At 40.8% G+C, this 25,000-nt stretch overlaps 1 protein-coding gene across 4 annotated transcripts in view; it reads right to left on the reverse strand.

The window, feature by feature from the left end:
- The window catches only part of ccdc102a (coiled-coil domain containing 102A), a 91,380-nt gene that overhangs the window by 34,683 nt on the left and 31,697 nt on the right, over window positions 1-25,000 (reverse strand). For 3 of the 4 annotated variants that reach the window (XM_037095596.1, XM_037095597.1, XM_037095598.1), the window contains 5 exons: window positions 22,174-22,563; window positions 21,953-22,084; window positions 4,908-5,146; window positions 3,144-3,252; window positions 2,303-2,419 (listed from right to left, as the gene is read on the reverse strand). In XM_037095596.1, coding sequence (XP_036951491.1) covers window positions 2,303-2,419; window positions 3,144-3,252; window positions 4,908-5,146; window positions 21,953-22,084; window positions 22,174-22,563 — 987 coding nt within the window. The remainder of the gene's footprint in view (window positions 1-2,302; window positions 2,420-3,143; window positions 3,253-4,907; window positions 5,147-21,952; window positions 22,085-22,173; window positions 22,564-25,000) is intronic. The other variant, XM_037095599.1, reaches the window with a different exon arrangement.

A 25,000-nucleotide genomic window follows, 5' to 3' on the forward strand; every position in this document is an offset into this window, starting at 1 on the left:
ACTTCATTTGCAGAAGAAAAATATTGCCTAGAAGGATGCCAGAGAATTCACAGAGAAGCTGGTGAAGTTTGTGACATTTTCATCCAGGATTTTTGTGAGGAAGGAATTAAATGCCTGGTCAGGTAGTATTGCAATGCGGTCAAGCCAGCCGTGGTTCACCTTTGCTTGATCAAATCAGCCGCACGTTGTTTTCTGGTGCGCAAATCTATTAACGTTTACGGTAATCGTAATGAAACCGCTCTGAAGAGCTGCTGGTAGTGACTTTGGAGCAGACTGAAGTCACACAGTCAGACCCATGAAAATTATGATACTTTTACAGTAATTATTCCCGTTAATAGTCTGAAGGTATCACGAAGGTATGCGTCCGGATTTCAAAGGACGAAAGAAAAAACTAAAGGATATTACACCCAACTTTGATGTGGAATAAAAAGCTTACTTTCCATAAGTAGTCTATGATTCATATACTGCTGAACTTAATACTTTCTAGACTACTTGCATGCACAATATGAAGTACTTTTACAGTGCACTTTTCGAGTAATCCTGTGTCAAAATACTGACCAGTTAATAAAATTCAGGATATTTCACCCAACTTTGATGTGGAATAAAATACATATTTTCCATAAGCCGTCCATGATTCATATACTGCTGAACTAAGTACTTCCTAGACTGCCTGCATGCATAATATGAAGCACTTTTACTGTGTACTTTTTGAGTAATCCTCTGTCAAAATCCTGACCAGATCACATAATTAAGGATCTATTGCCCAACTATGATGTGGAATAAAACGCTTATTTTCCATAAGTAGTCTATGATTCATATACTGCTGAACTCAGCACTTCCTAGACTACCTATATGCATAATATGAAGTACTTTTACTGTGTACTATTTGAGTACTTCTCTGTCAAAATCCTGACCAGATCACAACATTAAGGATATTTCACCCAATAGACATAGACTACTTACGGAAAATAAGCTTTTTATTCCACATCAAAGTTGGATGAAATATCCTTTAGTTTTGTCCTTCGTCCTTCATCCGGACGCATACCTTCGTGATACCTTCAGTCTATTATCAGGAATAATTACGGTCAAATTATTGTAATTTTCACAGGTCTGACTGTGTGACTTCAGTCTGCCCCATAGTCACTACTAGCAGCTCTTCAGAGTGGTTCTATTACGATTACCGTAAATGTTAGTAGATTCGCGCACCAGAAAACTCCAACTCCAACTGCAATGAACCAGTTTTAGGGGGGCCCAGCTTGCAAAAGGTTGAGAACCCCTGTTCTAACACACTGAAAGCCAGAAGCTCCTCAATGAACACCTCCAGACCATAGACATATTCAGCCTCAGAGAACAACGACAGGGGACGGCAACAGTACCAAGATGATTTATGGAGTTTCCTGGAAGACAGATAAAGGTAGCGCTGCTGCCAAGGTAAGCACTAACTGATGTGGTTGTGCACATTACCAAATGTGGTTGGCTGCTGTGAGTTCAGTATGTGGTCCTTGCTGACTCAACCCCGGGTTGCCAGGGGCCTAACGTGTTGGCTTTATCTAGTTGGTTGCTGTCTTCTCAGAGGCTATGCTCTTTTGTCCCCAGCAGGTTGTGTTGGGGAGCTGACTATCTGTTTTTACAAGAAACACGCAACTATGCCAAAGCAAATAGAACTCAATTATTTCATGGGGACGTTTTGTAGAGGACTCTCATCCAAGTAACCAGGGTTTGTGTCTTGCTTTTAACATAGCGCTACACTATTTTGACACTGAATTCAGTTGTTTCCCCTTTTTCAGCTGTGTGTTGTAGTTTGATTAAGTTCAGGCAACAAAAATACTTGGTTAGGTTGAAAATAATGGTTTGGGTTATGCTGATTGTGATGTTGAAAGAATAACTGCATATTTTTGGTCTTTTTTCCTTAATTGCTTACTTATTATGAATAACTTATGACTAAACAAAAACGTTTTTGGTCGGTTGCAATTTGGGTCCTTAGGCAATCCAAATTATGATGTTCCAGTAACAACACTAACATGGCAATACAGTGTACTGCTGAACATACCCAAAGTTACATGTGGATCTGGCTAACTGCAGTCTGCTAGTGCATCTGCAACCCCTCACCATATCAACAACAACACTAATGTCTGCTTATATTAACAGTTGTGGTGCCAAAACAGTTTGTCAGGGGTCTAAATTGTGTCTGTACCTATCCACTCTTCTTCCATCACCTCTCACTCCTATTCTTTCTTACTCCATGCTGTCATTAACTTCTTTTCCATGCCACACCTCTTTATCTGCGTTTTAGTCATCTTACCTCAGCTCGTAGTTCAGCTAGTTTCTTGTCCATACTGGTTCGGGCTCCCAGTTCATCCTCCAGATCTTCAGATATGCGGCCGAGTTCGTCCTGGTGCATTTCTTTCAGCAGATTCAGCTAGATGGGTGGGGGAGGGTGGGGGAGGGGGATGACATTCTCCCTCTTATTAAGGTGCAACAACAGCTGAAAACAAGTGCTGGAGTAAAGGAGCAAGAAGCCACATTAACATCCTTTTAAGTAAATTAGAGGCTGAATGATGTTTATTTCATGACCTATAAAATATACTGTGATTACAACAGGCATCATCCACTTTAATCTACTTCTCTAGAAGCTAAAATTCAACACCTGGATGCAAAAATTGTAATATTAGTGACTAGTGCTAAGAGTACAAAGTGGACTGGATTGGATTTGGGCTTACTGCTCTGTCACAGCTTTTCTCGTTTCTGACTGAGGCTGAACAGTGGTATTTTTATACTATATGTACAAAATTTTGAGGGTGATGACTTACCTGTATTCTGTAAGTAAATTGAGGATAAAATGCCCTTTTACTGCGCTCATTCCATCACTACAAAAAGTCATACTCACCAATCTGTTCAATAATTATTTCAAATGGCTTTCATTTTGCCATTGGTTGCTTTGTCTCGTGGCAATAGAATATACACTACAGGAACAGTGTCTCCTGGTTGAATGCCTCCACAGAGGAGTCAATTAACAGTTTACATTCATGTCTGTCCAGCATCATATATGTAATGGAAAATTTGAAGGGATTTAATAAAATTAGATAAGTGTGGTTCAGACACATTAATGGCACAGTGATACCCTGACTATTTGCATGTCTCACCTGTTTGAGGGCCTCCTGTTTGGTCTTGCTTAGCTCCTCATATTTCAGTTTCCACTGGCTGAGTTCAGTCTCCAGCCTTTCAATGCTCTTACTCAGTGCAAATTTGTCTCTGGGAGAGAAACAAAAACACATAACACATTAGTGATGTTCAGCACTTAATCATACTACTCTAGTGCCCAGAGTAGTAATGCTCTACAACTTGACTGGACAGAAAATAAATGACTTGAGACTCAACTTGGAGTTAACGACTTGTGACTTGGCCTGACTTGAGACATGATGACTTGATGAGTGACTTATCTGTATTAATTCCGTGTTTTTTCAGTTTAAATATTAAAGATAAAATATTGAAATACCTTAAATTCTGTCAACATTGATCTTAGTAGACTGCAATATTACATGGTATGTGAGTTTTTGTTAAGGATTCAACTTTATTGTATTCTTGATATAACCTGTGACTTACCCAAGAAAAAAAATATCTGAGACTTGTTGAGACACAAGAAGACATGTGGCTCCAGTCATTTGGTCAGAGTGGGTTATTATCATCAACAGTAAATATCTTGAAAGTGGATCTTTCAAATGTTACTTTTCCACACTTAGAATGCCTGTGCAGTTCATCTCCGCTATTGGCCTCTATAATCACCTCATTTCTGTCACAGTTCAACACTTTAACCATGACACAGTTTTAGTACTTTGCTGGCAGCTCATGGCTTTAAACTATAACATCTCACTCTCTCAAACTTTCAACCTGGCCTTGGCAGGTGTGTCACATCACTCATAAGAAGGTAATAAAAGAGACAAGACTACAGCTTCCATATATGAAAGCTAAAGTCCCTATGTACAAGGTGAAAATCACATGCAAATACAGCAAAAGGCATGTTTATTGCATATCTTTTCCTGCTGATTAGTTTAATAGATGGTTACAATTGGTGTAAGGGTGTGCAACTCCAAACATCCTGCTTTAAGGCTGTTTTGACACCTGTAGTTTGTTAAATTTAATCTAGACCAAGAAAAATAAATTAAACATTTCAGTTCTGGCCCAGTTCCTTTTTATACTGACTTTTTATAAATGAATTGGGGAGTAAAAATGAGGTTACATACAGGTAACATCATTGGCACATCATCATGACCAACGTGGGGAAATCAAACGCCACAGCAGTTTATGCAGCACTTCTGGTGTGTGCTCATGATCTTTCTTGTCACAAAGAACTCACCATGAATTTATGAATTATGAGGATTATTATCATTATTAAACTGCCAATCAACCACTAAAATGCTAACAACACTTCTATTATCAAAAATCCTGTTGTTCATCTGTCTGGAAGAAGACTGAGGTGCACTTTCTTCACCACCCTCAGTCAGGTTGTTTGGTCCACTCCAGACTTTGATTGCCAGCTTTCACACCAGCCCAAACAAACCACACTAACCAAGAAACTGCCCCAAGGTCCATTCCAACCAAACAGGTTAGGAACGAAAAGCATCCTTCCCCCTGGATTCCCAGTTAGACTTGACCAATCTCCTCCAGAGATTCAATCCAGTCACAGGTACCATTCCACAACAGTTTTCAAAGGCTAAATAGTACTGTACATAGTGATAGTCATAAGGAGACCTTTGTGAAGACTGTCCCTTAAAACTAGTGTAAAAGAACTCACTACGCAGATTTGCCACTTGCAGTGTTATGTAGATTACATGCTGTATCAATTTGCTAAATAACTATCAACTATAGCTGTTATACAATGTAGTGAAGGGATTTTCAGTCTCTCTTACTCTCTCTCTTTCAGGAGGACTTTCTGGGACTCATCCAGACGAAGCTGCAGGGCATTGAGTTTGCTGGAGTCTTCCTCCACCATGCTAATATCCTCCCACAGCTGCCTGCTGCGTTCCTGCCGGCTCAGGCCAGAGGATGAGCGTGAGCTAGCAAGGTTACCACCACTGTGACCTTCCCAGTCCTCTGGGTCACCTTCTGAGCCTCTGGATCGAAGCACAGAGTCCAGCACCTCCATGTCCTGACAGAGAGAGAGGAGAAAATGAGACCAGAATTCCACTTTGTTTATATAGGGATAAACTAGACACTGGTATATTATTAAAATTCTTGTATCCACTTAAAATCCAAAAGGGCTGCTATTGGCAAATAAAGTAAACTGAGTAAATAAAAGACCGGTAGATACACTCACAGCAGGAAAATAAGTTAGACTTTGACAAGGATGTGTAGGAAAACCAGAATTACCACCTTACAGTTGCATGCCACCACACACCAGTCAAGTTTCACTTTGCATTCATAACTGTAAGACTTTGAGGGAATTTTTGAAGTTTGGTCTTAACTGCTGGTCACACCAGAAAGAGAAGTTCATCCATCTACCTTAAGAAAAAGCCAGTGATAAAGGCTTAATGATACAGGGAGTTTTCACAGGGCCAGTTGGTGAATTTCTGTAGCTATTGAGCTAACATGCATGAAGACGAAGGTGTCAGTCGGGCACAATTGTTGTAAAAGTTTCTTTATTTTGTCTCTTGTCTCTGGCACATCATTTCACTAAAGAAAGAGCTTCTGCATAGACCAAATGAAACCCCCCCAAACACTCACCATACCATCCTATCTCTGACAGCAAACCATGCCTCTTTTGTGGAGCAGTTTACATGTTAAATTAAAATGGATAGTGCAACACAGATCACAGAATATGCCTCCATCTTGGACTGTTGTGAAGATAGTTTGCTATCAGTAAACACTCTAAATTCACAAAGACAGTGTAAAGTCATACTCATCCATTTTTTTTAGGTTAGTGTCCCTGCCACTTATAAGATTGAAATATATAGATTTTTCCCAAGATTTCATCATTGTATGATCATAATATTGTATGCATAGTATGATCACTATTTTTATATTTTCAAATAATATAAGTATAATCATTTCATTTTATATAATTATTTCAATAGTTTGACAATCTTGTTAAACATTTTCCAGCAGTTTTGGCCACAAATGAGTATATATAGTCCTTGCTTACATAAACAACATATAATCACACCAATGTTGTAAATTGCAGCAGAATGATGTGCTATATGAGATTCACTGGTGTTTAACAGTTTCCAACTCCATGTAACTGGAATATTCATTTGAGTGACACTTAGCCTCCTAACAGTCCATAACTCCTTACAAAACATCAGCAGGGGTAAAGGCTTCCCTTCTGTTTCATTCCTGGCAAGTCTCAATCTCAATGGGCCTCTCTCACAACACTATTTCACTCTTCTGTCCTCTGGGTTTCCGTTTTTCCCTCTGGTCGTTCCTCCTAGACTGCAAATCAAACTGCTTCATTCAGATAGAGGTCAATCTAAGGTTTCTGCCAAGGGTCTCTCACAGAAGTACTCTGAAACTCTTGGATGGGTTCTCACGACCAAACATTTTCTCTCATTTTATTTAATGGCCTTCACTTCAGAAATTAAACTAATAATGTGGAGCTGATCCTCCTCTCCACATCTGTCTGACTTGGCAGTGAAACAGTGAAAAAATCAAAAGTTTCCCCACCCAACATCTTTCACTGCATCTGCCAAATATAATGTGTGAGGATTCTGTCTCTGATGGGCTCCATAATGCTGTGTGGTTCATTAAGATAATTGTCCTGCTGCCTTCTAGTTTCTCATAAGTATCTACTTCTCTGACTGAGAGTTGAAAAGATGTCTGTGTTTGGAAAGTTTCACATGACCCTATGAGAGTTTGATGTAGTGACAGTGTAAAATAAAGCAGAAAAGAGTTGTGACTGAGCTCATTTGTGTGTCTTAAGTATAATCAACCCTAACCCTAACCCTAACCCGTAATACAGAAATTGTACTTTTTTATATGAAAATTAGGTATATTACAGGTTTATTACAGTTAGGTGCAAGACGTATAACATACATTCCAAGGAATTAAGTCAGTTAAAAGATGTCACACATATTCCAATTATATTACAGTTTGCTTTATTATCATTATTATTATCATTATTATTATCATTATTATTATCATTATTATTATCATTATTGTCGTTGTTGTTGTTGTTGTTGTTGTTGTTGTTGTTGTTGTTGTTGTTATTAACAGTTAATACAGACCAGACAATTTATGGCCCAAAAACTCCATTATGAGAAACAAGGAACAAACAGAATAGCAGGGTTGATATCTGTTATTCAAATTACAGTCATCTTTTGAAAACATTTCTTTTACATAGGCTGCCATGTCCCCCCCAAATTCTCCTGCAGTTGTTATAAAATAGAGCATGGTCAGAGCTGATACTGAGCACACTCAGATCAATGGGATCCATGTGGGTTTTTGTTAGAAATACCAGGGACCTGTTTGAATAATACGTGGAGGCTAGAAATTAAATTCCATTCCTCATTTATGAGAAACTGACCTTTATAAGACTTACAACTGACTAAAGAAAAGCAAGTAAAAACCTTTTTTAAAAAATTAATTTATCTGAGAATTTACATTATTATCATGTAAGGTTGTCGTGTGCAAACAGAAAACAGAGCTGTGATGCTGCTGAGGTCTTTACAGGTGTTCACCAACAGAGGGACCCAGTGTGTAACAGATCTCATGGAGACCAAAATAAGTGTGCCACATGTGGGAGTACTCAGTGTGTGTGTGGACCTGAACAATGGAGGGAGACAGGAAATGAAGCTCTGCTGTGTGTGAGTAGCAGTAAGCAGCTGCTCCCTGGCCACTGCTGCTGCCACCACTGACAGACATGTTATCATGGTTAACTTGGAACGCAATAGCCATAATGTGTATTTTCTGTGCGTGTGTGCATGTGTGTGTGCGACCATGGAGACCCCGCCAAGTGATCTATTTTCACTGTTGCTCTAACGTCCACATGATGAGATCACAGCTCATGCAACTACACAGCACATTTTATGTAAATTCATTCATTACTACTCTGGATCTCCACTGGATGTAGTTGCATTGCATTTAAATGTTTAGAGATGTTTTGCTAACATGCTTTACCGCACTCATTTAAATCAATACACTCTAACACTTTGTCTCATCTTTATATTAATATACTAATACATATAATAGAATGGGTGTGTAAAAGTGGCAAAGAGAAAAACAAGAGTAACTGTGTGTTCAGACAGAATGCAAAGTGAATTTTAATGACAGCACTGCATACTTGGTCAAAGGAATGACACAAGCTGACAGGAATTTACTGTGTACAGAGTGACATGAAGATTTGTCTGATGACACGAGGCCAGACATACCATCGAGAGTTGGCCAAAGATATGAACACTCACATACTGTAAAAATGTGAATCTTTGCGGCTCTACTATTCCACTGTCCATCACAAATGACATGAGAACAGCCCTTAACCTAACCCCAACAACAACATACATTATTTTATAAACTGTATCTTCCAGACAAAGAGAGTGAACCACAGAACTCACTGTTGTGTAAGGTAATGTTAAACTTTAAGTAGCTGACTTCTAGAAGCTCCTGTTTCGCCTTGGCTCTCAGCAAAACAGCATGAGGGCTGGAATATGATGCATGATAGTACTTTATGTTAACAACCCATACATGCTTCAGTTCTCCCATGGAGAGTCTTATGTATTGGTATGAGCAGGACTAAGCAAAGTAGCAAGTAGCACTGCAGCATCACTGAGCTCCCAGAGATCAGCAAGCATGATGACACAGAGAGACAGAGAAAGAGAAAGAGAGTGTGTGCGTGCGTGCGTGTGTGCGTGCGTGCATATACCCACTAGTGTCTCTTAAATAGGACAAACCTCCAGCACATAGACACTGGTGAGGAGGGATCTAACTGGGCTAGAGACACAGCAGTCGGTTGTGCTAAACTCAATGAGGCTCAGGTCACATTGTCCATTTAACAGCAGAGGACATGAACACACCGATATAAGGGAGACAGTCACTCAGTTTCATATCTTTTGTCATCAGGCTGTCCTGAATGTTCATCCTGTGACTAACCAAGCCTCCTTCATGTGTAAAGAATTAAAAGGTTTTGACTGGCGACTGGTAACTTTAACTGTTGTGGATACAAATGCGAAGTTAGCGGAGAACATAACCCAAATGCATACTGACATCTGCATATCATGGAAACAACAAAGTGAAAAGGCAGCTGACCATGATATTCATGGGGCAGCAGAGCAGCATATGTTTCAGTATTTATGACAATGATTTTTGTTAATAAAATGTCAGAAGAGATGCCTTTTACCTGTTCCCAGATCTAAAGATGACGTCCTCAAATTGTGATTTTCAGTCCATAACCCACACTTTCTGAGTTAAAATGAGTGAGAATCCATAAGAGTCCATAACCCATAACGCATTTCATAAAATGAGTGAGAATCTGCTGCATCTGCATTAAATTAAGCAGATTACAACTCATTTTAACCCAGAAGGTGTGGGTTATGGACTCTTATGGATTCTCGCTGATTTTTAACCCAGAAAAAATGAGTGAGAATCTGCTTAATTCAATGCATCTGCATTCAATCTGCATTTAAATTAAATCTGCATCTGCATCAAATTAAGCAGATTCTCAATCATTTTTTTTTAATCAAAGTCTTTTTATTAGTATTTTCCAGTTTTCATTTATGCAAAACAATACAAACAATACAAAGATACATGAATAAACACAATGTAAACAGACATAACATAAACCCTTCCCCAAGATGCTAGACCAATTTAGAATACATATACCCATAGCCAGATATTTAAAAAAATAAATAAAAGTGAAAAAGTTAAGCATTGAGAGAGAAATATGACATCTGTTCCACAGCATTTCACAGGGTCACATATTTACTGTACACAGTTACATTAATTATTCGGTAAAGTTGGCAGCAGCCACATCTCCAACGAAAGTCATAAAGGGTTGCCAAATAGAGTAGAATTTTCCAACAGATCCTCGAGTGGTATATCTAATTTTTTCTAGCTGGATATGATACATGACCTCTCTAATCCAATGTCCATATGCGGGAGGTTGAGAGTCTTTCCATTTAGAGAGAATAAGCCTCCTGGCCAGCAAAGAACAGAATGCAATCATGTTTATATTACACTTACTAAGAGAGATATCCACTGGGGTCACACCAAATAGTGAAATTAAAGGGGATGGGTGCACCGTTTTCCCACATATTTTAGAGAAGGCCTCAAATATAGATCGCCAAAATCCATACAGCCTTGGACAGGTCCAAAACATATGCAACAATGTAGCTGGAAATTTTTTACATGGTGTAACAAGTTGTGTCCAAATCTGGTTTGAATTTAGATAATCTCTCCTTGGACCAATGAAGACGATGTACGATTTTGAACTGTACCACAGCATGTCTCTGGCATACAGAGGAGGAATAAATTCTCTGAATAATCTTTTGCCAGACCAGCTCTGAAATAGGTTCCTCCAAATCTGCTTCCCATGCGTGCTTAAGAGACTCTAGACTGGTCCCTTGATGTGAATTGATCAATTTATAAATTTTGCTGATAATTTGCTTGGAGACTATAAAACATTTAAAGATTGAGTCTAGAAGTGACGTGGGAGGGCATAAGGGGAAACAGTCTGAGTTAGATGCAACAAAGCATCTAACTTGTAGATATCTGAAAAAATCTTACTTGTGAATACCAAATTTTTGTGATATCTGTTCAAAGGAAGCAAATTTATCTTCTATGTAGAGATCGTATAATGACTTAATTCCAATTTGTGACCAGGAGTCAAAGGCATTGTCGATTATCGATGGGGCAAACATGTGGTTTTTCGTCACTGGAGCGGCAAGCAACAGCTCTGTCATGTTAAAAGATCGTCTAAACTGATTCCAAATCTTCAATGTATGGATAACAGTTATGTTGGATGTAAAATTAGAAATGGGCTTATTGAAAGGCAATTTCGAGCACAACAAAGCTGCAGGCGAAGTACGTTCAATTGAAGCCTTCTCTAGTATTAACCAGCTGAGGTTATCAGCATCGCTCCTCATCCAATTCATCAATGTCCTTATTTTAGCAGCCCAGTAGTAATATCTGAAGTTTGGGAGTGACATGCCTCCCCATGTACGAGGCATCTGTAGCACATTTTTACCTATCCTTGGTTGCTTCTTATTCCATATAAAGGCTGATATCTGACTATCGAAATTGAGAAAAAAAGATTTTGTTAAGAAAATGGGAAGATTCTGAAATAAATATAGAAATTTGGGAAGCACATTCATTTTAATTGAATTTATCCTCCCTCCCAGGGAGAGAGGTAGGGCACCCCAGTGATCTAAATCTCGTTTGAAACTGGATAGCAGAGGTTTTAGCCTTGTAGAGATCCTTGTAAGTACGTGTTACCCATACACCTAAGTATCTAAATTTTTTAGGGCTAATTTTGAAGGGACTTTGCCCAATATCTGACCCCTCTGTGGAAATAATAGGCATCAGCTCACTTTTCTGGAGATTGACCTTATAGCCAGATATACTTCCAAATTTTGCAAGTAAGATCAGTAATTCTGGAATACTAGAGAGGGGGTCCGAGATAAACAACAACAAATCATCCGCGTATAACGACACTTTATGTTCCGAACCTGCCCGCCGAATCCCCTTGATCATGGAGCTCTGTCTTAAAGCTATTGCAAGTGGTTCAATTGCGATCGCAAACAGGAGTGGTGATAGAGGGCACCCCTGTCTTGTACCTCGTTGCAGCTCAAAAAATCTGGATATATTGTTATTAGTACGAACTGCAGCCATTGGAAAAGTATATAAAATTTTTATCCAAGAAATGAATTTCGGGCCAAATTTAAATGCCTCCAGCGTCTGAAAAAGGTAGTCCCATTCAACACGGTCAAACGCTTTTTCAGCATCAAGCGAAAGTATCACCTCGCTATTGCCGTGGGTAGGTGGAAATGGACCATATAGGATATTAAATAGGCGCCTCATGTTAAAAAAGGAATGGCGGTCCTTTATAAAGCCCGTCTGATCAGGGGAGATGATGGTTGGAACTACCTTCTCAAGGCGTCAAGCTAATATTTTTGCTAGAATTTTTGCATCTGTATTAAGGAGGGAAACAGGGCGATATGAGCTGCAGTTAAGAGGGTCTTTGTCCTTTTTAAGCAACAATGAGATTAATGCTTCACGCATGGAGGAGGGTAAAGATCTTGTGAGGAGAGATTCTTCAAATACTGATAATAATAGAGGGGAGAGCTGGTTATCAAATTTCTTGAAGAATTCTGTTGGAAAGCCATCTGGCCCTGGGGATTTGCCACTTTGCATGTCTCCAATCGCAGATACTACCTCCATGACTGAGAGATCCCTTTCCAATTCAGCAACTAGTTCAGAATTTACAGATGGTATATTCAGGGTCTTAAAGAATTCTCCAATGTCAGATGAGTCAGTGGTTAAATCAGAAGTGTACAATAACTGATAAAACTTACTAAAACAGGAATTAATATCTTTGCTATCAGTACATCTTATACCCTGATCATCATGTATTGCTGGAATTATTTGACTAGCACGGCGTAGCACCTCTGCACACTCCTGGTAATAATGCAGTTTGGCGATGATGACGCGGGGCTTACCGCCGGGTTTTGCCGGTCCCAGGCTCCGGTGTGAGCGGTCGATCAGCGGCTCCTTCTCGAGTTGTAGCGCCTCCATTAGCAGTTTGGCAACCGATGCAGTAGAGCTCGAGCCGGGCGTTTCGGGGACACCAAGAATCCTCACATTACACCTCCTCATCGCCCCTCCATATTCTCACATTGCTCCTTCAGCCCTGTTACTTCTGCTTTCAAATCCCTCACCGCATTTTGCAGAGTGACCACCTCATCCGACCAGGTGGACAAGCCGGCCTCCATTTCCTTGACATTAGCCTTCACATGGTCGATCTCCGTATGCAGCACTGCGGTGCTGTTGATTATTTCGGTTTTCACCGCTTGTAACTCACTCTTGAGAAAGTCGAAGTCCTCCGTGAGAGCATTTTTCAACTCCGTCTTTATCACCGCTGAGATTTCTGCTTTCAGCGAGAGAAGAATTTCAGACTTCAGGGCTGAAGTGTCCATGTCGCCAAAAGCCCGCGGAGATGGTGGCGACCCTGCTGGTTGCTCATAGCTACTTCGGTCCGAGGAGGTGGTGGGCCTGGTGTTATCCGGTAAATTTATATTTTCGCAGATTCGATGCCATCTATGCGCCTCAGCTTATTACTTAGGTATACGATTGAGTGCTGAAATCTTTCCTGGATCAAAATAGTGAAATGTCAAACAAAAAAAGCAAAATTAAGACAGGCTAGGCGGGAGCCCACGCTAAACACAGCTTACTCCATTGCCATCCCACTAGATTCTCAATCATTTTAACCCAGAAAGTGTTCGGCATTTTTGCTTTATAAGTGACAGTGTCATTGAATCATGTGTTCTAATTAGTTGATCATCAGAAATACATTTTTGTTGATCAGCTTATTGAATAATCACCTTAAGTGAAACTCTCGCCAAAATGCAACCTAGGGTTTTTTGGGTTTTGTTTTCTTCTTCTTAAAAGTGCCTCTTTCGTTGTAATTATGCTTTTACACAAAGTTTTGACTAGGGAACATTCACAAAAAAAAACCAAGGTTGCATTTTGGCGAGAGTTTTGCTTTGATGTTCAAAAAACAGCCAAACTGAAGATAGTAAATTCAGCATGTCAGCATCCTAAATGATAAAGAAATTAACCCCAGCATTTTGTTGGTTTAATGTTCTACAGCCTGGGAAGACAAAAAGTGCACACAGAGTTCCTCGACTATGTCCCTTTGAGTTAAAACAATACTTTTAGACATGAAATATTCACATAAATCCAATGTGATTAACAGGTCTACAATTCAGAAGGATTAATGGATGCTCTGCAGAATAGTCTTTTTTTGTACTTTATTTTTATAGAAAGGACATAAACAACATACAACATACAGAAAGATATAGAACAAACTGTTGGTCACCTACACATTCATACAAACATTATACTGATGGAGATACAAGTCATTTCATACAGTATGGCTCAGTGAGCACACAAACACAATCCATTTTTCCCAGAATTGCCAATACTTATCCATCCTTAGACTTAGTGAAAAGGTAATCCTTTCCATATTTTGAACGTTCATAATATCAATCCAGTCTGTCTCTGTTGGAGGTGTGGCCTGCAACCATTTTCGGGTTACAGCTTTCTTGCTGGTAATATTTTTAAAAGACATTTGTCTCACACTAGTAAATGGGGTGCAAATTGCCCAAATAGATTGTAGAAAATGAGCAGTAAATTTCATCACCAAAAACATTTTGTATTACCCGTATAATCTCTTGCCAATATGGCTGAATAGCTGGGCAGCTCCAAAATATATGAAAATGGTCTGCTAGCTGTTCTCCACAGTTCCTTCAACATAAACCCCTGACTTGTCTCCTTGTCTCTGTACACACTTTAACTTAGGAGTTATGAAATATCTAACCAGATTCCGCCAGCAGAAATCTCTCCAAAGACTAGAACTAGTGGAAGTTGACTGCACAGAACATATATTCAACAACTCTTTTTCTGTGATGACAGTTCCAGATTAATTCTCCCATTTTAATCTCTCGAGTCTTGGATAGCATCTCTTAAGGCAGGAACACACCGGCCCAACCGTTGGATGTCTGAAGTATTTGGAGAGACTCGGACGAGGTCGGGAACAAATATGTTTGGTGTGTTCAGCTGCGTTGGAGGCTCCAACTGAGCATGCAAAGTCTGAGGAAGGAGGGCCGTGGGACGTCTGAGCCATTGGATTCTTAGATTTTGATTGGTTGTGTGCCAGCTGAATGGCCATTCTGATTGGTGGTGTGCACTCCGTTCCGTCATTTCTTGTTTTCACGTTTTCATGTTTTGCAGTAGTGGCACAAGACTAGTTGTTATGTGCGTTCAGGACAAATTAATTTGTGCTCACTGCATGTTTAGTATGCAGCTGTTTTTATCCAAAATAGTTACGTTTCATTTTGATCGAAAGTAAAGACAGTTTGTGCATAAGCCTCTCGTTTACAACTCACAACACCAGCGCCACCCTCTTATTGCATTCCACACAAGCGCAGAACATACACACTACTGTGGAGTAGGTAGCACGTCGAAGCGGTGTGTTTCAATGCAACTTTTCTGCCGAACGGGTCAGACAAGAGGCAACGGAGTGGTCGACAGTGGTCGATGGTAACGGTAGATCAATTTTGTCACGAGGAGCTACTGTGGAGCGTTCAAAATCACCACCAATACCCGTCTCTGCAGTGTCCACTTTACCCCACATAACCCCACTGACACTGGTCAGTGGGGTTATGTGCCCGCCTCCGACCATCTCCATCGCGCCGACAGTGGGTGCCTCTATCACGGCCACCAGCATTATGTGCCCGCAACCGACCCTCTCCGTCCCGCCAAATGCGGATGCCACCATCACGGCCACCGGGATTATGTGCCGGCCACCGGCATTATGTGCTTGCCACTGGAAGAGTGACGGGAGCAGCTGGCTCAGATGGAGTCAGTATGTGAATTATCATTTTCTGTGCACATGCAGCATACATGATTCAGTTATTTCATAACTAAAGCTACTCCACAGCTGGCATCATCCCTCACAACTGATGAAAATTGGGCAGACGGAGTCATTGGGGAGCTTGTGGTAATAAAGTAAGTATCAGAAAAGTAACTGTATGAAAGAAGTATGGAAAGTATGTACATGGAGACGGCTCCGCTCACGCGCGCAGGCATGGTTCCAGCACCTCTAACTGACACACCCCCAGCGTTTCACAGCAGAGAAGTGCTTGTTTTTCAGTGATTTTGAGACCTAACTTTATTTACTTAGTGATTTTTTAAATCTTTCAAATTTAGCTCAGTGGTCAATGACACATGTTTCTGTGGTGTGACAAACTCATAACACTAATTTATTTCTGCTTTACACAAACTTTAAAACTCTTTATATAAGGATTTTATGAAACGTCAATGGAGTAAATGAATGGCAAATTCACTTCCGGAACCAGAGTTGTTCAAAAAGTGGGTGGTCACTGTTGAGCGCTATTGGGTTTAGAACTGAGTTCTTAGCGTGGGGCTTTTAATTTGAAAGTAGTGACCATTAGTAGCTTGCTACTACAACAATGAGTACAACAACAATGGACAATGAAGACAGCCACAGAGACTGTGGAGACGCTTCAGTTGCTCATCTTGACGTCCGCGAATGAAGTGATGGACTGACTGCTGTGATCAGCTGTTTCCTGCTGTTAAAACTCCCCGGCTGTGGGTCGTACAACAGTGCACATCATCTCACGCAATTTCCAGCACATCAACAACTTGGATTTACATAACATTGGAGGTGGAAAAAAGTGTACCCTCAGGCCTCCTGTCTAAATCCACAGACCTAGCCTTAAAAAGGACATCCAAATTGGCGGCTTGCTGCCCAGTATAAAAACGGCTATTGTAGCTGGATATTCCATTCTTCTCCACATATTAAAACCCTGGTGGCTTCAGAGGCAATCAAATCAAACCAAATATTTCTCTAATACAGGAATTATCCTGGCCAGATGATATATACACATTAACTTGATGTAACTTATTTCTGTTCAAGGAACCCCATAACAAATGCATACCGACCTTCAGAAACCACTTGGAAATTCACTCTATTAGGAATCCGTATTGCTACCTCTCTTTATCTCTCTTTTTTATAACAGGAGTAAAATGTATTTCTAAAACCATATATTCTTTTTACTTTTCATGTTCAATTCAGTTGAGATGGGTCTCCCTGTTCATCTTTGCAATAACCTTGCACCTCTTAATGGGATTGTGTAAACCATGTACATTAAGGGTAACTACCCTATATTCCTGACACTCCATTTAATCCCATAGTGAACACAGGTAGGTGAAAGACATGCTGTTAGTGACCAAACTTGAACTGTTTTTGAACTATAAAACAGCCATAAAACAGGCCAGGGGTGAAAAAGATGAGAAGAATTTGACCAGGGGTATGCACGCCAGAAGAAAATGTTGAATATTTCATATTTAAAAGCATCAATCTGATGTATTTTGTGACAAAAAACAAGCAAAATTCCAAGACAGTATGAATGTACAGGGTTCTCCCTAGAAATTTTTAGTGTAGCGGCACACTGTCAACACACTGGCTACTGACTTGCACCTTCTTCTTGTGCATTTTTGTTTGACAGTGTGCCTGCAGTGCATGGCTGCCCTTGTTTGCATAGTTAATAGCAGATTTTAAAATGGACAGCAAGCCGCCAATTTGGCCATCCTTTTTGCGACTAGGTCCATGGATTTAGACAGAGGGCGGTATATTTTAGGGACTGTTTTGGTCCGCAAATTTGCAGCCTTGGTACACTTATTTCCACCTCCATTGCTAACATTATCTAAATCCGAGCCGTCGACGTGCCGGACACTGTGTGAGATGGGCGGAGGTGTTGATGACGTGCACTGTTGTGCGACTCACAGCCAGGTAGTTTTAAAACCAGGAAACAGCTGATCACAGCAGTCAGCACTCAGTCTTTCTGAGAATCCAACATGCTCACTGATCTTCCTGAACATCTTCCTGGTAACTGAAAATGAGTTGTAGAGCTCCCCTCAGGCATGCACATGTTCGCAGTTCATTCTCTGGTATACCTCCATGTCCCATCCATACCCCCCCACACCCAAAAAATATTTTCTCATCGGATCTACACGATTCTCGTTCTGGTTTCAAAATGGCGAATTTCGCCCAAAGGTGAGTGATTTTCATGCCTGATCAAAGAAACTCGAAACATTGCAAGATAAAACAAGCCAATAAATTAGAGAAAAAAACTCCAGTACACTCCATTTTGAAGTAGTACAGAACTTCTTAAAGTGGGGGGAGTAGTCTAGTAAACCACCACAGCCTTCAGTGCAACCTGTAATATCCCTGCTCTAAGGGTGTATTCGTGCAAGTTTGTCAAGATTTGATCTCTTTCCCATAAATGTCGGTCAGCTATATTCATTCTATGGGCTAAGGGCGATCCCACACAGTAATAAATCAACTGTTTAGCCCCACATGAAATTAGGAGCTGGTAGTTTTGTATTAAATGAAAATGAGAAATGGAGAGAAAACAAAAACAAATGGGGCTCAGTCTTTAAGGAGGTGGGGTCAGCCACAAGAAAACAACAGGTGACATAGTTTTTGCTCCCGGACACTTTTAGCATATACAGTGTACCTCCATCCCCCTGTCCCAGTGTCACTAACATTTTTAACTAGACTGTAGCTCTGAGTGGAGTCTCTGCTCTTACAACGCAAGATCATTACACACTGTGTTACCTCCCATTTCCATTATCACTGGGTCTATCACGACCGCTGAAAACCTCACAGCCTTTTACTTAAAGGTCCTATATTACGAAAAACATGTTTTCTCTGGTCTCTACATATATAAGCTGGCCCTTCTTGAGCCTGCCAACTCCTAGAATGAGGAAAGCAAACGATTCCTGCATGGTCTCTGCAGCCCACCCACTGGTAAAACGGCACCCCTACAGTCTGCTCAGATTCAGCTCCTTTCATTACATAACTAAAGAAGTCGTTTTCATAGGCAGGCCTCCTCTGCGCAGTGATAGGAGAGAGGGGGGCGTTCATTCCCAAGCTGAAGTTTGTGTATCCAGCGGTAAGATAGCAGCGTTTCGCTTGTTGCTCAGAGTTACACGCGCAAATTGCTCTGTTATTGGTTGTAAAAATCAACAGTGCCTATATTATGTCCCAGCTACAGAAGAACAGAGGAGACAGTGAGTGTGTTTACATGACACTTAAGAAAACCGAATTACTGGGTTAGTCCGACTATGATCAGATCTTGCATGGATCTTGCATTGAAGATGCATGTATACACCTTAGTCTGACTAAAATCAGACCAGATCGGATTTCTCATAGTCGAATTAAAGTACCCAGATTATTCCATTGATAGTCACATTACTCCTGCATGTATACGCTCCAGCGGATCGGATCGGATTTTTGCGCAAGCACAAGATTTTTCCCCGTGGCCGTGAGCCAGAAGTAGACGGACGGCGGCAGCAGCATCTTTCCTTCGAAATCACCGCAAGAAAGAGTGCCATTGTGCATCTATTTTGTGTAATTATCATGTACACCATATACGAAGTGTACAAAGATGTAGCTTTGTCTCGCTCTTCGTACGCCATCTTTCTTGAATGCCGAGGCAGCTGGAGACGTAAAGAGGTCAGCCGGAGGCATTTCTGTTACCACTAGTTGAAATGGGTACAGCGCCACCTAGCGTACCGGGGTATGACATGCTCCGGCTCAATAATCCGATTTTCTCAACGGCATGTATACTTGGATAATTGCAGTTGTCTGATTGAGTGGCATAGTCGAACTATGGCTATACTCTGACTAAGCTGTGCATATAAACGCACTGAGTGGTTGCGTTTCATTTTTAATGACAACTTGCCTGCTGTGGTTCATGTTGGCTTGTATGTGTGTGCTATCCACTTCACATCGGACTGCTTCAGTAACGAGGGTTAGTACAAAGCTGGCTTTGCCTCGACACTGACCCTCGTAAAAGGACCAGTCCCACCCATACTGGACCCAGCAACTGCACCCAAGCCACAGGTAAGTGTTGCCACATTTTGATAGTATTTACAGTTGCCCACAAGTATGGTGAAGTCAGCTGTAACTTGGCTAACTAGCTAGCTTCGGTCCACTATGCAACTGCGCTTGAAGCGAGTTTAATGTTAATAATGTTACACAATGGAGCTTGGTTGTCACAGTGAAAACTATAGAAACATGTGCAGACCGGAGAGAGAGACAATGCAAACTACGTCCAAGAGTTTAGAGACTGTGTTGGAGACAAACACAGCTTTCGCTAGCTGATAACCATTAGCTACATGGTAGTAACTGTAACAAAACATAGAACAAACTAACATGATTCAGACACACTAACCATTCTGAAACGTCCTGCTGGAGCCGCAGAGTCTGTACTTCTTCAGGAGCTTCTCCTTCTGGGTCCGATTATGGATCAAACTGGTATGGTTGAATGACAGCATCTTGGCGAGCCATAGCGATAAATCCACTGTAAACATTCAGGACCACAGATGGGTTTGGGGCAATGCATTTCTAATACAGTGTAGTTTGACCTCTGACAGCGGTGTGAAATTGATGAAAAACAGTATAATATGGGACCTTTGATCCTCTCTTGATGGGAGTGGGTGTTGATTGTTTTCACTCGATGTTTTTCCGTATTTTTTGCAGGAGCCCAGATTCAGCAGTGCTCTCATGCTCAAGCAGAAAGCCCCTCTTCTTTAAATCCTCCGCCGTCTCCGCTGCACTCCCGTACGTTGCCGGTCCGCTGTCAAGGAAATCTTGTAGCTTGGCTGGCGGTGGTGTCGGAAACCATATACCTTTTCCCAAAGAAGTCGCCTACTCTGCACGTACACCTTTCTTCTTGCCAGAGTTTCTGCAGGGTAGTCATGGTCGAAATAAATCCTCCTGTCACCATAGTAGATCTCCCTACTCCTCCATGCAGAATGCAGCACCAGCTCTTTGGTTTTAAACTCCTGAAAATATACAACCACCAACCTGGGTTGTGCCTCTTTTGGGGGATTGGGCTGAGTGCTCTGTGACACTGTCGTATTCCAAGTTCAACTTTAGCAAGGGGCTGCAGCTCTTTTTTGATAATATTGTCAATAAATTGCTGGATGTTGTTTTCCTCAGCTCCCTCTGAGATGCCATGAATGCGTATGCTATTGCGCCTCGAACGTGCTTCCAGGTCTGTTAGCTTCATCTTTAATCTATCCTTGGCTTGCAGTGACTGACTCAGCGCCTCTTTGAAGTCTCTGCATAGTAGTTTGAGAGGATTTAAATCTCTGTTAAGTAATCACAGCTTCAATTATTTTATAGCAATTATTGGACCTCTACTTAGTTACACATTTTGACATCAAGATTTTATTTTTACTGCAACTGTATATCGGAAATAAATATCATTGTCAGTGTTCATGATTATTAATAGTCAGTATAGTTATTGGCTCTGAAAAAAACATATCTGTTGATCCCAAAAGTTAAAGTATTTTTGTCAGAGCCTTCCAGGTTGGCACCAAAGCTGTGAAGCCATACTTGCGTCAATCATAAGGACACTGCAACATTTTTTTTTTATATAGGGCTGTAAGCAATCTGAATAAGAGCTAAGAGTCTACAATCATCCCAGCAGCTTGAGGCTGTACTCTAGGTAGGTACTGTGGTGTTTGGAGTTGAAGGCTAAGGTCAACATACTAACATGTTTAACATCCTAATTTAGCATGTCAGGAAGCTAAAATGTCCTTAATCACATTTAATACAACCTGATGAGGACATGAGTGTGTGTACCATATTTCAAAATGAGGATGATTTCATGTGATTTTGGCTGGACTTTTAAAACCACCACTGTCAACTGTTAGAGAAAAGGTAAGGGGCTTGCCAAAAGACAATTCAGTTTATAAGGCAATCGATCCAATTGGGTTTAGGTCTGGACCAAAGTGGTGGACAGCCTGACTAACCAACAGTAATACCCTCAATTCCATCATTGGAGTCACACTACTGTGCTTAAAAATGACAGGATACATTTAACAAAAGCAATAATATGTACAGTAATAGTATTTTGCATTATCTAAGCTGCAGGCTAATTGATGGTTTTCTTCATCATCTATGGACGTTTCTGTTCTCAGGTCTGTTTAGACAAAACCCGTTTATGATATAACATATAAAATGTCTTCACTGCAATGTCTAAAACTGACTAGACCTATGTCACTATACCTTCCAGGAGATTAGACATATCAATATTAACTGATGGGTGACTATTTGTTTTTTCATGCTACTTGCTCCAGTGTTTATTTGTCCACACAGCCAAAATACTGTTTGAATTCATGTCAACCACTCACCAAACTCGGCACTCACCAGAGACTCTGGTTCTCTCTCTTCTTTTACCCCTCTCCTCTCTGTAATGTGATTCTTCATGTCATAAAGGACATTTCGCCTCCAACTCCAGTTGGCAGTCAGGTTCTGATCCCCGCACAGCCCGGCTCTCCCCTAACAACACCAGACTGATGTCTTTTGTTTTGTTTTGATAGAGAGACCCCTAGTAAAAGAAAAAATGTTTTGTGTCCACTTAGACTTACCTTTTGTTGACCCATCTTTTGTCTCTCCATGTCCACGTCCCTCACTGGTTCTGGTTCCGGAGACCCTGGTGGCCCTTCCCCCTCCCTGTCCAGCTTGTTGTCAGTGTGGACCTGAGAGGAGGAGGACGATGATCCAGGGGAGGAGGGAGGGATAGATGGAGAGGAGGAGGAGGAAGCGCCATGAGGGTGTGCAGGGGATGAAGATGGAGAAGTGACAGACAAAGTAGGAGCTGCGTGGTTGCCACGGAGTGTCTCCTGCCGTAGTGTCTCATTTTCTGAGGCCAGTTCCTGCCGCTCCCGCCTCACACTGGTCAACTCCTTGGTGAGAGTATCCAACCGCTGCCTGAGCTGACGAACCTCGTCACGAGCGCGGTTACGCTCCGCACGAACCTGGCAAAATATACACAAGTAAATTTAACAGCCCTCTCTCTCTGAAGACATGCACTTTTTTTTTTAAATAGTCATGAATGTAAAGCTGCATTTATTAAAGGAATCAAGATATTCCTTAACCAGCAGTTTACAGCAGTTTTTGCAAACATTACTCAAACAAGTGGAAAGAGGGCAATGGTTTAAAAACTATTTTCAGCTGTGGATTAATCCAAATATGGTGCAACAGTGAGTACAATTTATGTGTTTTCAGGACGGTCCATGTGGAATGAGTCCAGATAGACACACATGTATATACATAGATCTAAGTAATTAGGGTACACTCATGGTGTCAGATGATGCTTTGAGAGACTTGGATTACACTGGACAAACTGCAACATTCATTTTATGCTTTATGTTTATCATTTTTTTTGTTTGTGTGTAACATTTTAAAACATGTCCCCAGCTACTTCAGTTGTTTAGGAGGAATCTCCAACACCGTTTTGCTGTGAAGCTCCAGAAGTGCTTTGTGGAGTAACTTCACCTGACTTTCCATCACCATAAGCCTGGATAAAAAAAAGAAGTCAGACTCCAGTCAACATCGGTGCAGCGTTTGAGTGGTGGAGACAACTGGGGCATGTGAAGGGCCTGAAAAGTGATGTAGAGGTTGCTCTCTTTCTGTCGAACAGGTAATGATTTGTTTTGTTTTGTGGGGATTTGTTATTTTCATGAAATATGTAAGGTTTGCCAACTTGGCTATGTTTGTAGCTCGTATTAGCCCAATGCTAACGTTAGCCTCTGTGTGTGTTGTTTTTAGCCACTAGAATGGCTAATGAGTCGGCCCAGTTTCCACTGGATAGGAGTCCACTGCGTTGCGGCTCCGATCCGATTTTGCTCCACCTTCCGGCAGTCCCCACCGGTTGCAGTTTGAGTCCGCCACGGCGCAGTATGGTAGGCAGATGGCCTCACAAGGTGTGTTCGTGTCAACACAGAGTTTTATTTTGAAAAGTAACCGGATGTTATTTGTTATTTATGTTATATATTTATTTCCTGTCTGCTCCGTGCTAAAATCAGCTAAATTGCTGCACCATGCTCCGGCATCTCTTTCTGCCTGCTGAGTCCCACTGCCAGATGTGCGTTCTGATGAGCACTGACTGGATGGGGGGGCCGGGGAGGGGGGACTTAGAGGAGGTGCCAATTTCAAATCTTGCTAGCTCGCTTGCTAGCTCTCCAGGATTGTAGACCCTATCTTTAATGCAGCTTTCTTTTTAGAAACCTTTACAATTTTAGAAACCTTTCCTAGTCAATAAGTCCTGGACAGTGGAAAGAGAACACTGGTTTGGAAATAGAGGTAATGGTATACACTATTTGTAATTTATATCTAAAGTAGAAAAAGTATTTAAAGTACTGTAAAATCATCAACTGACCTTTTTCTTACATCCTAGGAGTTACCAAGACAGCTGTACAGATATGACTGTGGCATCTTCATGTTGATGGTAGGAGACATTATTGGTCTTATTTAATTCTATGTGCTTACAAGATATTAACATAAAATTATTACAGTTTTATTCATAGTATCCCTTTACACCCTACTGGATGCCCCTTATGATTTTACTGTTGTAAACTGACCCACTCATTCAAATTAAACTCAAAATCCCTTGATAATTTTTAATCTGACATACATGTACAGTGCTAATTACTTTTTCCTTCTTCAGGTGAACATGCCAGTTCTGGAAAGCGGTGGTGTGTCATGCTAATGGAGAACTCTGACCCTCGAAGGTGAGAGCACAAAAACGTTGACATTAAATTGACTTGGAAGTGTTTACACTTTACCTCTGTTATATACCTATAAGACATTAATTTTTTTTTCTTTAACTCTTTTTATTTGAGCCATGGCAAAATGTTTGCCCACTGAACAGATACTTCAAAGGCCATCTGGGGGAGCATTTAGGCAAGAGAAACTTGGACTCTGGGAACACAGGAATGACCCAAGTTGGGTGTGCTTTTCCTTTGAGAATACTATTACCACAATGTTTCATTTTTCTTATTTGATCCACCACTTCATCCTTAAATAATAATAATAATAATAATAATAATAATAATAATAATAATAATAACAATAATATTATTGTTGTTGTTGTTGTTGTTGTTGTTGTTGTTGTTGTTGTTGTAGGAGCCAAAATGTGCATCTGTTTTGGGTTGTTTACTTTTGTTTAGGCAGCGCACATCATTATTATTACTATTGTTGTTTGTTTTTTGTCATCTTGTTACGATTTCAGGTAAGAGGAAATGGGTTTGGCCTCCACATTATTTCACCTGCGCAGTTTGTTCGTGGGCGCGCTAGTAGACAAAGAAGGTTGAGTGAGGCCCTATATTTTTTCTTTGACCGTAATTTGATGTAACTTTGACCATCATTTTTCTACTTGATTTTGATCATAACTTTTGTTAATAAACACAAGAA

This window comes from Acanthopagrus latus, chromosome 4 (genome assembly GCF_904848185.1).
Source record: "Acanthopagrus latus isolate v.2019 chromosome 4, fAcaLat1.1, whole genome shotgun sequence".
Lineage (NCBI taxonomy): Eukaryota > Metazoa > Chordata > Actinopteri > Spariformes > Sparidae > Acanthopagrus > Acanthopagrus latus.